Source organism: Calidris pugnax, unplaced genomic scaffold (genome assembly GCF_001431845.1).
Source record: "Calidris pugnax isolate Ruff unplaced genomic scaffold, ASM143184v1 scaffold15, whole genome shotgun sequence".
In the NCBI taxonomy this organism is placed as follows: Eukaryota; Metazoa; Chordata; class Aves; order Charadriiformes; family Scolopacidae; genus Calidris; species Calidris pugnax.
Window position 1 is genome coordinate 327,001 of NW_015090774.1, and position 15,991 is coordinate 342,991.

Genomic DNA, 15,991 nt, shown 5'->3' on the forward strand with positions numbered 1-15,991 from the left:
CGGGTGGGTGCTGGCGGGGTCCGAGGTGCCCGGAGGGTATGCCGTTCCCCGGGATCCCGGTACCCGCAGCCTCTCGCCGGGGAGGGCAGAGCCGAGCTGGGGCGGGTAAGGGAGCGACAAGGATTACCGAGTCTCTGGGCAGCGCCCCTCCCGGGGGCGGCGTGTGCAGGCGCTGTGGCCAGTCCGGTGCTCGGAGCCGGGCACACGGTGGGGCACAGCCCCTTCTCCCCCCGCCATCCCCCAGCCCAGCCCCGTCGGGCCGGGAAGGGCCCCTGCCCGCCCCGGTGCTGGGGACGTGTCCGCAGGCAGCGTGGCTGTGGGCACGGGGGGAAGGTGGCCTTTGCACCGGGCAGGACCGGGGGGCAGCAGGAGCCAGGCCACAGCAGCGGGCAGGGTCCCCGACAGGTCCCCGGGGTGGGGAGCAGCAGGGGGGAGAGCAGCATCCCCCCGGGGAGCACAGACTCTCGTCTCCAGCCTTGAGCCTGTCCTGCCTGTGGCCCTGCCGGGTGTCCCAGTCACACTGGGGCGGCAGCAGCGGCTGTGGGGGCTCCGGGAGGTGCTGGGCGGTGGGACCGTGACCTGGCTGGGGGCTGTCTGGGACTGTTCTTCGTCTGTGACCTCCCAGTGGGTTTGGTGGTCACGTGCCGTGCTACCCCCAGGCCCGGTCCCCATACACATGCTGTCCACGGGACAAACAACATCCGTATGTACAGCAGTGCCTGGCTGTGCTGCTCCCTGTAATGTAATTTAAATGTAAATACAGTTTCCCTTGAAGAAGGTGTAGCAGGAGGCACAGGGAGTTCACCTGGATCTAATTCCAGCAGCCACCAGAACAGCTGTTTCCAGATGACTGAACTAATCTCATCAAATCCCCGGAACAGACTGGCTTGCCACAAAAGTTTCCTCCTGTCACCTTCCTGCCTTGCCCCACGGGGGCTGTGGGGCTGTGCTGGTTGCGCAGTGCTTCTCCCTGCGGGGGTGGGTGCGCATGTACCCCTGGCTGGTACATGAGAAATGACCCCCCCAGAACCTCAGCAAAGGCTCAGGCTGCTCCTGCTCCTCATGGCTACACAGCCAGGCTCTGTCAGCAGATGAAGGTGACCCTGGCTCCCACCATGGGGTCCCTCCTGGGGCCAGGGCTCCATGGCATCACACACACGGACACTTATGGAACATAGGGGGATTTGTGGCACTTCCTCTGCTTTGCCAGCGCTTGGTGCTTGGTGCCTTGCAGACAGGGCATCCCCTGCTCCTGAGCTGAGTTCTGGGAGCAGATCATGCTGCACAGCGAGGAGGGACTTGCCTCCAGCTTTGTCGGGCAAGTTCTGCTCTCTCAGAGTTGTACAGGCAGCCATGGGCAACTGGTGACCTGGGTGTCTCTGCAGGGTGGCTGTGGCCTCCTGGCGTGTGGGTGCTGCTGGCCCTGCTGCATGCTGGTGATTAGCAGGGGACCCTTAGGTCTGTGGCTTCACTTTGATGCTAAAAGGACTGGCATTTATTTGGTTTCTATTCATCTGCTTCTCAAAAGATAATTCCCTGCAAACCTGCCTGTGCCCCGGACGTGGGGCAGGGCTGGCCATGGGGCACAGTGCTTCCCCAGAGCGATCCCTGCCACATGCTGCACCCCTTCCCAAGGACATCCCTTGGCCATGCTGCTGGGGCTGCCCAGGGGCCGGCAGGGAGAACTCAGGGTCCTTGGTCACAGGCAGCAGCCGAGTGTCCCCTTTGGCCTCTGAAACCCCCCTCTGCTGGCTGCCCCGTGGCAGCTGGCTCTTGGGCTATGATGGGGCTCCGTCCCTGCTGCAGAGAGGGAATGCTGGAGCCGGTGGATTGAGCCAGGAGGAAGCTCTGACAGTGCCAGAGGCTGGCTGTGTTGCCCCATGCCCTGTGCCTTCATGCAGCTGCCGGGGCTGCTCCTGTGCTCCTGGGATGGGCAGTGGTGCTCAGCACCCAGTGGTGCCCTCACAGCATGGCAGTCTCCAGGGAAGGGTTGGCACCTGAAGCCACCCACAAAGCTCTGTCGGTGCCTCTGGGGCACGGCAGGGACATTGCTCCTCCTGAGCCTGCCAGATGATGCATCTTCCTCCTCCTACCCCCAGAAATAGCCTATAGTTTTCAGTTTTGAGTGCACCCCCAGGACAGCTTCCCTGCTGAGCAGTCACGTGTGGGCTACACTAGACACTGGTGGAAACTGCATCTTTAATACAAGGAAGTGTCAGGCACTTTCATGGCCAAGTGTTTGCCCCCTTTCAGCCCCAGCAGCGCCAGGCTTCCCACCACACTCAAATGACCAGGTTGACCCTGGGCTCTGCCCATCCCCAGCACACCAGGGCTCTTCCAAAGGTGTTTGGGTTGGTTTATATTTCCCTGGCGTGCGTGGCTCTGGTGGTGGTGTGCGGGGTGACAGCACCCTTGTGACGGTGGCTGGTGCTGGGAGCAGCTGGCTTTTCCACACGCTGACTCTGCTGCTGCGCTGCGGGCGCTGGACCAGGTGCATCCCCGGGTGACTTTGGCTGTGGGGTGACTCCTGAGATCAGTTCCCCTGCCTGGGAGCTTCCTGGAGCTTTGTCCCAAGAGCAAAGCTTCCTCTTCACCAGTCAATACTCAAAGCGTTTTAAAGTCTAGTGCAGACTCAGATTTTATGTTAGAAGTATCATCAAGAATATGTTGCACTCAGATTGGGCCCCTTCACTGGAGGCAGCCTAGACACATTGGCCTCCAGAAAGAAGCTGCTTGCCATTTTCAAAATGTGCTTACATCCGCATATTGCCTTAAATTACCTTAATATTTACGGATGTTTGCTACAGCAAATATGCCATATAGTGACATCTGTGTGCTCCTCAGCATCACAGCAGGTGTCAGAGCTGTCCTAGGATATGAGGGACTGGGAGAGGAAGGGCTGCAGGAGCCAAGGCTGAGTAGGGCAGGAGGACAGGTCTGGGGAGAAGGGGACCACAGCAGGTGGAAGGTGTGGGGCCCCCAGGGCAACTGAGTCTCCAGGGTATGGACCTGCTGGAGGAACATGGATGGGCATATGAGCCCCTCAGGGCCCCAGCACACCCTGTGGTGTTGGCCATGGGGTCTCGGCAGTGCCTGACCAGCCCCTCTCCCACAGAGTCACTACGTGGCCTGCATGGCTGCCATCCTGAACCAGCTGGACAAGGACCACTACAGCTCCTACATCAAGGCATTCCCCTCCCGGCCTGAGCTGATGGTGAGTACTGTCCCATGCAGTGAGACCCAGAACTTCCATCGCTGGCACTTTCCTGCCTCTCCACCCCACATCTCGGCCAGGGCATCCCACCGGTCCCAGTACCTTGCCTGCACCTGGTACTGGACACCGGCACAGCCCACATCCCTGTTCCATGGAGGTGAAGCTCTCGCTGTCAGGTGGCGATGGCCTCTCCCAGCCCTGCTGCTCAGCACAGCATCACCCTGGGAGGGCATCATGGTCGAGGCCAGCTCCTGACATCTCTTCTGTGGCAGGACTTCCTCATGGAGACCTTCATCCTCTTCAAGGACTTGATTGGCAAGACAGTGTACCCCTCTGACTGGATGGTGATGAACATGGTGCAGAACCGGTGAGGACACCTGGGCTGGGAGGGACCTGTGGGTGGATGTTGGGGCTGAATGTGAGAACCTGGGGTGCCTTGCTGGGCTATCTTGCTACCTCCAAATCCCCCTAGAACGGCTCTGGGTCTGTGCTCAGGTTGGCTCAGAACAGGTCCAGACTCTCCCTGCTCTGTCCTGGGAGAGTCCAGCCCCATCTGGGAGCCAGGTGGCAGGGCTGCTCTCTGCAGGAAGCCAATGCCAGATGCTCCATCCCTCCCACCCTCCCACCTGGGTGTCTGTGCACAGCAGGGATGCTGGGTGTGCAGGACCAGTGCACACGGGCAGCATTCAGTGGGCAGAAGGGACCAGCTGGGGCATGGATGCAGGCAGGAGCACACCATGAGCCCCAGCTCCAGGGCGCTGCCCCCCACCACTGCTCATCACCTTGCCATCGCTGGGAGCCACCAGCCTGGCTCTCCCCTCGCTGCCATCCAGCCCTGCCTGCAGGCAGGCAGTATGGCTGCCCTCTGCTCAGTGCCCCACGGCTGCTCTCCCCACAGGGAGTTCCTGCGCGCCATCAACCAATTTGCTGTGACCTTGACGGAGATGTTCCTGAGCAACAGCAGCTTCGAGCTGCAGGTGAGGGGCTGCCCGCGCCCTGTGGGGATCTAGCGTGGCCCCTGGGGCTGCAGGCTGCCCTCCAAGCCCCTTGTGCCACCCAGCCTGCCATTCGTCCCCGTGTTTTCCCTGCAGCTTTGGAACAACTATTTCCACCTGGCCGTGGCTTTCCTCACCCAGGACTCCCTGCAGCTGGAGAACTTCTCCCAGGCCAAGCGCAACAGCATCCTGGCCAAGTGAGTCACCCTCACCTGTGCTGGCCCTGCAGGTATTGCCTTGGGGTCGAGCTCTGCAGCTCAGCTTTGGGTTCCTGCCCCAGGCTGCAGTGGGGTCAGGGATTTTGGGATGAGCCGATCAGGCTGTTCTTGGGTCCCTGGCCTGGATGCTGCACTCTGAGCTGCAAAACAGCACTAACCAACATCCCTCCTGGCAGGTACGGGGACATGAGAGCCACGATTGGAGCTTCCATTCGGGACATGTGGTACAACCTAGGTGAGTCGCCGTGTGGCTAGCAATGAGGAGACTTGGCAAGTCTCTGCAGGCTGGCACTCATCAGCACTGAATGGGTGCTGGGGAGCGGGATGTTGCTGGTGTGGGGCATGGGAGCTTGGGGGTGTGAGCAGGGCACAGGAGCCTGCAGGAGTGCAAATTTGCAGGTGTGCAAGGCTGTGGGATGTGTGAGCCTGTAGGGTGTGCAATCTGTGGGACGCTGTGGGATGTGCAATCTGTGAGACATGTAACCCTGTTGGATGTGCACATCTGCAGGTGTGCAAGGCTGTGGGTGTGCAAACTAGCAGGCGCCATGACCAGTTGTGAGCTCACACCCCCCACAGGCAGCCTCCCCTCTCCGGGCTGGCGTCTGCCTTTATCCCTGCCTTCCCATTCCCCAGTCCTGCAGGCCTTGCCTTGTTCCCCCCGCACGGTGTGGGTCGTGCTGCTGGCAGCATCCCAGGGCCAGGCAGGCAAGGAGGACACAGCAGCTCTGGTCTCTGCCCCATGGCCCAGCAGGGAGCTGTGGGGTGTGTGTGGGGCAGTGGAGCAGTGATGGGTGTGCGCAGGCTCCTGCGTGGGTTGCTCACATACGTCAGGGCCTCCAGGACACTAGCACAGCCCCAGCTGGTGGTCCCATGGCCGAGTAGTTTGCCGTGCTGTCCTGGCCATACAGCATAACCTGCCCACATGGATGCCCTAGAGGATTGCCTGGTTCTGCTGCAGCAACCTGCCCAGACCACGCAGACATCTTCCTGGCACCACTCCCCCTCCTCTTCCACACGTTGTTGCCCATTTCCATGTGAGCTGGCCCTGGGGAGCAGGCTGCAGGAGCCCAGGCCCCCCAACCTTCCGTGTCCTCCCCAGGCCATCACAAGATTGAATTCATCCCGAGCATGGTGGGCCCCATCCTGGAGATGACCCTCGTGCCGGAGCTGGAACTGCGCAAGTCCACCATCCCCATCTTCTTCGACATGATGCTCTGCGAGTACCAGCTGACCAAGAGCTTCAGCCGGGTGAGTGCCCGGGGCTGTGCCTGGATCCTGCTCCTCAGCTGGGCTGGACCGTCCCTTTCTGGGTGGGTGAAGGCGATGCTCACCCTCCTGTCTCTCATCCTGGGTTGTGGGGCTGCAGGAGGGAGTGATGAGGGACAGAGGGAACTGGTGGGGACATGAGGAGCAGGGACAGCTGCCAGGTGACGCTGAGGATCTCCCAGGGATGAGCAGGAACAGGTCAGGCATCACCCTCTCAGCCAGTCTCAGCACTGCCTGGAAACAAGAACACAGTGGGAGGGGGGAGGTCTGCATAAACCTCCTCATTTCCACTTGTCTTCCTTCTCTCGTTGATATGAGTTTTCCCCATGCAAAAGGCTTTTCCAGTTTATGATTAGGTGGCATTTGTCTCTTCTGAGCTGGAAGCCTTTTATCCTGTTGAAGTGTCCCGTGGGAGGAGAGGGGCTGGGGCTGCCCTTGGAGCCATGGGTGACGTGGGTCCTGCTGGAGCCCCTTCTCTGGACCCTCACTCATACCTGGGTCTGCAGCCACAGGAGAGCTGTGTTGGAGAAACAGTGTGGGCATGGCTGGGCTCAGAGGATCTGAGGCTTTTGCTGGGGATGTTGCTGAGCCATCCTGCTGTGGTACAGCGGCTCTGCAGCTCAGGAGACAACCATGGCAGCGCCCCTGGGCAAGGGGGACAAGATCCCCTGGGTTTGGGATGTGCAGACCCCAGAAGGACTCAACATGGGGGCAAGGGGTACCAGGAATCAGACATCCGCTCCAGACTCCCCCATCCCATACCATGCATGTGCAGGGTCTCCCAGGCTTTTGGGTCCACCAGCCAGAGCACAAACCCCACGGACTCAAAGGCTGAGCATCACCTGAGAGATGAGGGATTCCAGGCAGGCACAGCCCTGCCACTTGAGACAGGGAAGGCTGTGGCTTCAGGGGGCACAGGGCATTGTCCAGAGACCCTTGGGGTCAGCTGGACCCAGAATGCTGGGGGGTGGCTAAGAGGCCAGCGCAGGAGCAGGACAGGGACCTGTCTGTGCTGAGGAGCAGGTCAGGGACCCAGGGAGCAGGATGGGGTCCTGTCTGTGCTGAGGCAGTGTGGGAACTGACCCGCACCAGGGACCAGTATGGCCTGGGAGGGGGGACAGGGACCTGTCTGTGCCGGGCAGTCCTGGGGAAGGGGCTGCACCAGCCCAGCCTGGGAGCTGTTTTGGGGACGGAGCTGGCTCCAGCCCCCCCAGCCCCTTCTATCCCAGTGCTGTAGCTCCATGTCCTGGGCGCTGCAGCTGCGGCAGCCTGGGGCCAAGCTCAGCACATCCTCGGCTCCTTCGTTGATATGAGTTTTCCCCATGCAAAAGGCTTTTCCAGTTTATGATTAGGTGGCATTTGTCTCTTCTGAGCTGGAAGCCTTTTATCCTGTTGAAGTGTCCCGTGGGAGGAGAGGGGCTGGGGCTGCCCTTGGAGCCATGGGTGACGTGGGTCCTGCTGGAGCCCCTTCTCTGGACCCTCACTCATACCTGGGTCTGCAGCCACAGGAGAGCTGTGTTGGAGAAACAGTGTGGGCATGGCTGGGCTCAGAGGATCTGAGGCTTTTGCTGGGGATGTTGCTGAGCCATCCTGCTGTGGTACAGCGGCTCTGCAGCTCAGGAGACAACCATGGCAGCGCCCCTGGGCAAGGGGGACAAGATCCCCTGGGTTTGGGATGTGCAGACCCCAGAAGGACTCAACATGGGGGCAAGGGGTACCAGGAATCAGACATCCGCTCCAGACTCCCCCATCCCATACCATGCATGTGCAGGGTCTCCCAGGCTTTTGGGTCCACCAGCCAGAGCACAAACCCCACGGACTCAAAGGCTGAGCATCACCTGAGAGATGAGGGATTCCAGGCAGGCACAGCCCTGCCACTTGAGACAGGGAAGGCTGTGGCTTCAGGGGGCACAGGGCATTGTCCAGAGACCCTTGGGGTCAGCTGGACCCAGAATGCTGGGGGGTGGCTAAGAGGCCAGCGCAGGAGCAGGACAGGGACCTGTCTGTGCTGAGGAGCAGGTCAGGGACCCAGGGAGCAGGATGGGGTCCTGTCTGTGCTGAGGCAGTGTGGGAACTGACCCGCACCAGGGACCAGTATGGCCTGGGAGGGGGGACAGGGACCTGTCTGTGCCGGGCAGTCCTGGGGAAGGGGCTGCACCAGCCCAGCCTGGGAGCTGTTTTGGGGACGGAGCTGGCTCCAGCCCCCCCAGCCCCTTCTATCCCAGTGCTGTAGCTCCATGTCCTGGGCGCTGCAGCTGCGGCAGCCTGGGGCCAAGCTCAGCACATCCTCGGCTCCTTGGCCACGCTCACGCACATCTCTGCAGTTTGAGGACGAGATCCTGCGCAAGCTGGACAGCGAGGTGGAGGGCGGCCGGGGAGATGAGCAGTACAAGCAGCTTTTTGAGAGCATGTGAGTGTTCAGTGACATCCCCACAACCTTCTCTCCAGGGCACGGCCCTTTTGCTGGCTACTGTACTCCTGCCCCAGCTGAATCCCGGCCATCCAGCTTCTCCTCACGCTGTGCTCTGACCCAGAGCATGCCTCTTGAGGGAGTGGGACTTGAGAAGAGCCAGACTGCTGCCCCAGCAGCATCATGACCCCTTGCGCACCACAGCTGCCTGGCCAGCCTGCTCCTGACTGCTCCCAAATTGTCCCTGCCCCAGACATTACCCCTGCCCTTGCCCTTCACAATGCCCCTGTCCTGGGTGATGCCCCTGCCCTGCCCAGGTTTTGCTCTTGCCCTGTGGTGTGCATCACAGATGGACATGCAGGGTGGCTGGCACTGTTGGGTCCCTCCCCCATCCCTGATGTACCTGTTGGGGACAGCATGGGTCTTGCTCTGTCTCACTGCAGAGCAGGTGTTGCATTTTGTCCCTTGTTCAAGGAGCCTACCCCTTCCCCCCCGCCATCTCCCTGTACCTTGGTGGAGTGAACTGGGGCAGTGGTGGGAGCATTATGGAGCTAAGCAAGCAGTGAGACACATGACTTCTTCTCCTCCCCAGCCTGCTCAGCTGCTGCCAGAGACACCCTGAGCTGGCCAAGCCTGGGGAGAAGTTCGTTGCGCTGGTGACCGGGCTCCTGGAACGGCTCCTCGACTACCGGGCTGTGATGAATGATGAGAACAAAACCTACAGCATGAGCTGCACCGTCAACCTCCTGGTGGGCACCTGCCCTATGCCCCCAACTCCCCCAGGGCTCAGCCCCGTATCCCACCGGGCTGGGTGTTCCCAACACAGCAGAGATGGGGTGCACGCAGTGCCAGACCCGGTGTCCCCTGGAGGTGCTTGCTGAGAGGCACTCTGCAGCTCCCTGCTGCTGAGGCCAGCCCAGTCCCTGCATGGGGACAGTCCCAGCAGCACCATGACCAAGAGCAAGGCATGGGAGCATAGGGGGCTGTGACATGTGTCGCCTCCTGGGGCCACTCAAAATGTCCTTGTTTGCTCTTCCCCAGAACTTCTACAAGGAGATCGACCGCCAGGCCATGTACATCAGGTGAGTGCAGCCCTGTGGAGACTGACATCGCCCTGGGGTGAGGGGTCCCAGGGTTCTGGGCTGCCCCAGCCCTTGCCATGCTGCCCCCAGGCACGTGGGATGGTGGAGCGACCAGAGGGGCAGGGTGCTGGGGGCTCTGCCCCCCACCCCGCTGCCATCTGGGGATGCTGCTCTGTGGGGGACCGTGAGCCAGACCCCGAGCCTCCCTGGCCATCATGTCCCTCACATGGTACCCTCTCTCCCAGGTACCTGTACAAGCTGAAAGACCTGCACGTCAGCTACGAGAACTACACGGAGGGAGCCTACACTCTATTGCTGCACGCCCAGCTCCTCAAGGTGGGGCATGGGGGGCTGCGGGGGCCACAGGGACCGCCCAGCCAGGGCCAGAGGGCTCAGCGTGACAGCTCCTGTCTGCACACCTCTGCACAGTGGTCGGACGAGGCGAACACAGCCCCCATGCAGGGCTTGCACAGCCCCAACCTGCACACCCAGCGCCAGCTGAAAGAGGCTCTCTACAACCAGATCATTGACTACTTTGACCAGGGCAAGGTGAGCGTGGATGCATGTCCCCAACAGCCCCCTTGCCCCGGGCAGCCGGCAGGAGCTGAGCTGTCCCAGGGGAAGACCAGCTCCCTGGCCACCACTGCCTCCTGCTCCGAGCCCCCAAGTCTCAGCACAGCCCATCCACCCCCCTCACTGCTGTGGTGAGGCTGGAGCTGCCCCATAGTGAGCCTGGGCTGGATGGTTCGACCCTGTAAGTGCCTGGCTACCATGGCTGTCCTTCCTCTATCCCAGCCCGTACCGTCCCATCCCATACTGTCCTGTCCCATCTCATCCTGTCCCAACCCATCCCAGCCTCAGACCACAGCCCCATTCACTGCCTGGGGGGAAGCTTCTGGGGCACCCCATCAGAGGGGCTGGCCTGGGCAGGGGGTTCAGGTGCTTGGAGACAGCGAGAAGCCCAGCTGGACCACTAGCCTGTGTTGGGAGAGCCTGCCCTCCTCACTGAGGAGCAGGGATGCAGGTGCCCCCGCAAATGGGGACTGATCTCCTCTGGAAGCCTCTGGTGCTCCCCTCAGCTCACTCCACACCATGGGGCCCCTGCCCTGGCCCCATCTCCTGCAGATGTGGGAGGAGGCCATCCACATCTGCAAGGAGCTGGCAGAGCAGTACGAGAGCGAAGTCTTCGACTACGAGATGCTGAGTGACATCCTGGTGAGTGCCTGGCCAGGCTGGGGGGTCAGCTGCTGGCAGAGCAGCCTGGGGGCATGGCAAGCCACGGGGAGGGATGGGGGGGGTCTTCAGGGCTCCTGTCCCATGGTGGGACCCCATTCCGTCCCCACTTCTGCCCTTCTCCCCCTGCAGCAGCGGGAAGCCAAGTTCTACGAGAAGATCCTGAAGGTGCTGCGGCCCAGCCCGGACTACTTCGCTGTGGGCTACTATGGGCAAGGCTTCCCCACCTTCCTCCGGGTAAGTGGCTACTGGCTGCCCCGTGGCCAGCACCATGCCAATGGCTGGCACGCTGCACCTGCCCAGGCCAGTGCCCAGGACAAGCCATGTGGCCACGGCCGTCTTGGGGTGGCACCCTGTGTGCTCAGTGCTCGCCTGTGTCTGCCCCTCCATCCCTGCTGGCTGGAAGGGGTTGGCAACTCTCAAGTTAAACCAGCAGCTTCACTCTAGCAACACCGTGGGATGTGGTCTCTGTTTACAAACAGTTGGAGACAGACTTAGGGAAGAAGAGCAAGGCATGGAAGGTTGTAGTTCTCTGTAACAGCTGATGAAGGGGCTCCTGGACAGTGTCCTCAGCACACGGGGGTGTTGTATCTCTGCTGGGCTGTTCCCGTGGCCCATGGTGGGGTGGGATCTGCTCCATGCCCGCTGCATGGCTGTCCCTGTGCTGTTTCGTGATTGCAGTACACAGATACACGTGTCTGTGCTGTGTCATACCTGGGGTGCGGAGATGGGTCTGTGCAAAAGTGTTATTTAGGAACAGGCTTGAGTACCCCTGGGGTCACAGAGCCCCACCGACCCTCTCCCCACCGACCCTCTCCCGGTCCCTGCAGGGCAGTGCTGCAGGCAGGGGTTTGCTCAGCGCCTCTCCCTTTTCCTGTGCTGGCAAACAGGCTCCTGGCATCCACCCGTGAGAGCAGGGCTCCTCTCTCTGGACAAGAGCAAAGTGTTCCATCCCCATTCACTCCTATTGCATTCCTTAGCTTTTAAATCCATTCAGAGGTCATGCTTGGTGGGCTTCTTCCATCCAAAGCATTCACCCATATTTTCCTACCCTGCTGTTACAGCCACAGCGAGGGTGGCATCATTTTCACGGGGGTCACGGTGGGTTTCAAGGGCTCCATGCTGTCTCCTGGGTGGTTTCTGTATCCACCGACCGCAGCTGCCTGCCTGGGTGAAGACCTTCGCTCCAGAGCCCTGGCTGTCCCAGCCAGCCCACCCTTTAATTCCTTTTTCCTCTGGTTCCTGAGTTTGGAATTATTTTTTTTTTTTGATGGGGGGGCATCTTCCTCTCAGCTGGGGGCTCAGCCTCGTCAGCACCTGCACCCCTGATGCACTGGGGCTTGCTGCAGCCGGAGCACGGGGCCAAGGGCTCCCCAGCCCTGCTCTGCAGCGCGCTGGGACAGACTGCTGTCTTCCTCCCCCACAGAACAAGGTCTTCATTTACCGGGGCAAGGAGTATGAGCGCCGGGAGGACTTCGAGATGCGGCTGCTGAGCCCCTTCCCCAACGCTGAGAAGCTGAAGAGCACATCTCCACCCGGCCAGGACATCACCGAATCCCCAGGCCAGTGTATCCTTGGAGCGTGGGGACAGGGGTGTTAGGGCAGCTCGTTCCCTTTGCCATCGCCCCCAACGTGTGTCCCCTCCCCACAAACCCCTGGGGCTGTCCCCCTCTGGGCCCTGGGGTCCCTCTCCCGTGCAGTCCCCATCCCGTGGTGTGCACCCGTGGTTCCTTCACTCCCACAGATATCCAGTGTTTCACCGTGCAGCCGGTGGAAGAAGCCAATGTCCGGTTCAAGGACCGGAGCATCCCAGAGCAGATCACCAAGTGAGTGCCCTGGTGTGGAGGGGGTGCCCCTGCTCTGATCTGTGTGGGAAGGGATGCAACTGGGGGATTGGTCCCATGTCTGCCCCTTCCCTCCTCTGCAGCTTCTATAAAGCCAACCACATCCAGAAGTTCAGCTACTCACGGCCCTTCAAGAAAGGCCCAAAGGATCCAGACAATGAATTTGCAGTGAGTGCTGGTGGGAGTTGCTGGGACCCCTGGCTGGGAGGAATGGGGAGAGCTGGGGGGCCCTGCGAGGAGCCAGGTGTCCAGAGGAAGTGAGATGCGGGAGAGACCCCCCAGGGGGTCCTCTAGTCCTGGGAAGGGGAAGATGCTGGTCCTGTGCCCATGGAAAGGGGAGGTGGGAGCCCCCTGCCCCATGGGGCAGCCAGGGGTGTCCCAGGGTGATGGGGAGGAGGGCGGTGGGATAACTGCTGGTGGGATAACTGCTGCCTTCCCTGCAGAACATGTGGGTTGAGCGGACGACCTTTGTAACAGCCTACCCCCTGCCTGGCATCCTGCGCTGGTTTGTGGTGACCTCCACCACCACGGTGAGGAGGGGATGTGGGGGGAGCGGGGCCCTTCCCAGCCCATCCCTTCCCTGAGCAGCATCACAACCCCTAGACCCAGGTGGGATTGCTGCCTCCAGCCCCTGCCAGGCTTCCCAAGCTCCTGTGGCTGAAGCTGGGGTGCAGGGAGCACATCCCGTCATGGGGAAGGTTTTCTCTGCTGATACTGGGCACGAGTACCCCGCCCCTGCACTCAGGGCACCAACAGCCTCCATCAGCTGGTGCCGGTAGCATTGACCCAGTGACAGGGACTGGTTTGTGTGGCTCACCCACTGGGATGCACATCTCCATGGGAGGCAGGGAGCAGCAGAGGGGCTGGAGGAGTTTCAGCAGAAACACTGCTGACAACAGCTCTGTGCGTGGGTTTGACGCCTCTGTCAGCAGGAGGAGGCCAAAGTCCAGGGTGTTTCAAGCGTGGCAGCAAGGCAGGCGTGTGAAGTGCCCGAGCCAGGCTCTTACAGGACAGCTGTGCCACAGGGCAACTTCACAGCTGCACGAGTGCTGCCACACACGCTTGTGTCTGCCGCAGTGCTCCGGCTGTGCACGCTGCTGTTGCACAGCTGCCCCCCTTCCCTGCCCCGAGATAATCCCGTTTACCCAAATTTCCCCTAAGTTCACCACTGAGCTGCTGCTGGCACAGGTCTGTCACCTGGCCTGTGGCCTCTTGCCTGCAGGACTAGCCCTGCCACCAGCCTGTGCCCAGAGCCAGTACGTGAGTCCATGAGCCCTCGGCTTAGTTCCAGGCAGCCGGTGCCAGGGGTCTGAGGGGCTTCGTGGGATGAGATGTGTACCCATGGGGGCCTCTCTCCTGCGGGGCTGGGGAGAGCCCACGCTGCTGGCCCACACCAGGACAGACCGGTCTCTGGGGCAGCTGGCTGCTGACCTTCCCTCCCGCTCTGGGCACAGACCATCATCTCCCCCCTGGAAAACGCCATCGAGACCATGAGGAAAACAAATGAGAAAATTATGAGTGAGATCAACCGGCACCAGAACGACCCCAGCCTGCCCATCAACCCGCTCTCCATGCTGCTCAATGGCATCGTGGACCCCGCCGTCATGGGCGGCTTCGCCAAGTATGAGACGGTGAGGACACGTGGGGGGCTGCGCTAGGACTGGCATGGGCACTCTTGAGGCTGGTGGCCACAGGCACTGGCACTGTGTCATGCCATGGCCTGCCTGTGCAGAGCCAGCCAGTCCATCAGTGGGTCTGACAGGGGATCGTTGCAGGCCTTTTTCCAGGAGTCCTACCTGCAAGAGCACCCTGAGGACAAGGGGAACATTGAGAAGCTGAAGGACCTGATTGCCTGGCAGGTAGAGACTACGTCATCCCTCTGGTGGCCGGATAGGACAGCTACCCTGGGGTGCCAAGTGCCCAGTGTCCCCATCCCAGGGGAGCTCCGCAAGCCCAGGCAGACCCATCCCTGTTCTTCTGCAGACCCCACTGCTGGCAGAGGGGATCCGGATCCATGGGAGGAAGGTGACAGAGGACCTGCGGCCCTTCCACGAGCGCATGGAGCAGTGCTTCGTGCAGCTGCGGGCCAAGGTGGAGAGCCAGTACGGGGTGCGGGAGATGGTGAGTGCCAGGGGAGATGGTGAGTGCCAGGGGGCTGAGCACGGTGCAGGCACTGCACGGGTGGTGCGTGGCACCCACAGGATGACAGTGGACAAGACAACGCAGGTCTGGGGCAGCAGGGAACAGCTTGATGGGGCTGCAGCAACAGGGTGAGGGGCACTGTGCATGAAAGACCTCGGGGTACCTCCCCTGCCCTGGGTGGGGGGACAGCACTGCTGTGGGGTGGCTGGTACTGGCACAAAACCAGGACTGGGCAGAGGGCACTGCTGGCCCTGGCTGACCCAAGGGAAGGAGAGGGGAGGCTTTGTGTTTTCACCCCTCCTGGCTCACTCTCAGGCTCCCTGTGCTCTCAGATCTGCTTCGAGGACCGGCGAAGTGGACGACCCCGGTCCATGGCCTGGGGAGCCGACTGGGACCGGCTGAGCCATGCTGGAGAGAGGCAAGTGCTGTGGTGGGGAGCACTGGCCCAGAGACACCCCTTTTCACAGCCCTCACCCCTCCCTGCTGGCCCCACACTGCTGAGCCATCCTCTCTCCTCCACCTCAGATGCTTCTCTCCCACCTCCCCAGCCCACTGCCCCCCTGGCTTCCCTTGATACCAAGCCATATCTCAGGGGTCCATCCTGCCACACCAGCGTGGCCCTGTCTCCTTGGGGGGGTTGTAGCCCTGCTCCCCATTCTCCCGCCTGCCCCTCACCAGCTACAGTTGCTCCACAGCACGGAGACAACCCCAACCCCAAAGCCTGCCCCACGCACCTCCGAGAGTGAGGACCGCAAGAACGAGCGCAAGGAGAACCGCCCCAGCACCTTCTTCGGGTACTGGCGACAGGACCCGCGCCAGTCCATCTCGGAGCTGCCAGAGCTCAAGGTGATGCTCAGCACAGCCCTGGTGCCTCCCCTCCTCCCTGGGCCCCTACTCATGCTCCCCTAGATGTCCTGCTGCCCCTGAAGCCCCTGGCCCAAATGGCAGCACCAGGCCTTAGGACAGCCCTCTTGAGGGGGGCTGGTGGTAGCCTTGGCTGATGGCAGGGAGGGCAGGAGTGGAGACTGGTGGGGCACAAGGCTGGAGACCCAGGGGAGGGGTCCGGGTCTGGGCTGTGGGCGGGGTGCTGGGGAGCATCACATCCTGCCAGAGGGTCCCACATTCCTGGGGCCGTGGGTGCTGTGATGCAGTCTGACCCCCTGCCCCGAGCTGCTGAGCCTCCCCTCTGCACCCCAGGATGAGAAGCAGAGACTCTCCCGCAACATGAGCGACAGCAGCCTGGCCAGCTGCGATGGGAAGCAGCCCCCACCGAGCCGAGACAGCACCGGTGCTCAACTCAGCACAGCAGGTACACCCCACCACGCTGCTGGCTTGGGGCGCCGTATCCCCCCAACCCTCATGGCTTGGAGGGGGGGGTCACCTTCCCTCGCTCTTACAGCCCCAGCAGCATCCAGCCCTCGTCCCCATGAGCAGGGCTGTGCCCCCACCCCAGCAGGTACCTGCACCCCCAGCACAGCACCCTCACCACTCGCCCCCTCCCCACAATGGTGCAGGCACGTTCTGCCCCTGGGAGCGCTGGGTACCAAAAGCACAGGCAGACCCCCGCAGCTCCATGCGCCCCTTCCC

General features: G+C 61.8%; 1 protein-coding gene across 1 annotated transcript in view; it reads left to right on the forward strand.

Annotated features, from left to right (window-relative positions):
* The window catches only part of LOC106888583 (dedicator of cytokinesis protein 2-like), a 79,289-nt gene that overhangs the window by 62,951 nt on the left and 347 nt on the right, over window positions 1-15,991 (forward strand). The window contains exons 29-51 of the mRNA XM_014942918.1: window positions 3,116-3,214; window positions 3,487-3,581; window positions 4,113-4,191; window positions 4,306-4,406; window positions 4,604-4,662; window positions 5,527-5,675; window positions 8,018-8,103; window positions 8,696-8,852; window positions 9,145-9,185; window positions 9,431-9,521; window positions 9,615-9,734; window positions 10,311-10,400; window positions 10,551-10,655; window positions 11,845-11,986; window positions 12,163-12,244; window positions 12,346-12,430; window positions 12,706-12,792; window positions 13,717-13,893; window positions 14,038-14,121; window positions 14,246-14,383; window positions 14,737-14,822; window positions 15,100-15,250; window positions 15,602-15,713. Of these exons, the coding sequence (XP_014798404.1) occupies window positions 3,116-3,214; window positions 3,487-3,581; window positions 4,113-4,191; window positions 4,306-4,406; window positions 4,604-4,662; window positions 5,527-5,675; window positions 8,018-8,103; window positions 8,696-8,852; window positions 9,145-9,185; window positions 9,431-9,521; window positions 9,615-9,734; window positions 10,311-10,400; window positions 10,551-10,655; window positions 11,845-11,986; window positions 12,163-12,244; window positions 12,346-12,430; window positions 12,706-12,792; window positions 13,717-13,893; window positions 14,038-14,121; window positions 14,246-14,383; window positions 14,737-14,822; window positions 15,100-15,250; window positions 15,602-15,713 (2,416 nt within the window). The remainder of the gene's footprint in view (window positions 1-3,115; window positions 3,215-3,486; window positions 3,582-4,112; window positions 4,192-4,305; window positions 4,407-4,603; window positions 4,663-5,526; window positions 5,676-8,017; window positions 8,104-8,695; window positions 8,853-9,144; window positions 9,186-9,430; window positions 9,522-9,614; window positions 9,735-10,310; window positions 10,401-10,550; window positions 10,656-11,844; window positions 11,987-12,162; window positions 12,245-12,345; window positions 12,431-12,705; window positions 12,793-13,716; window positions 13,894-14,037; window positions 14,122-14,245; window positions 14,384-14,736; window positions 14,823-15,099; window positions 15,251-15,601; window positions 15,714-15,991) is intronic.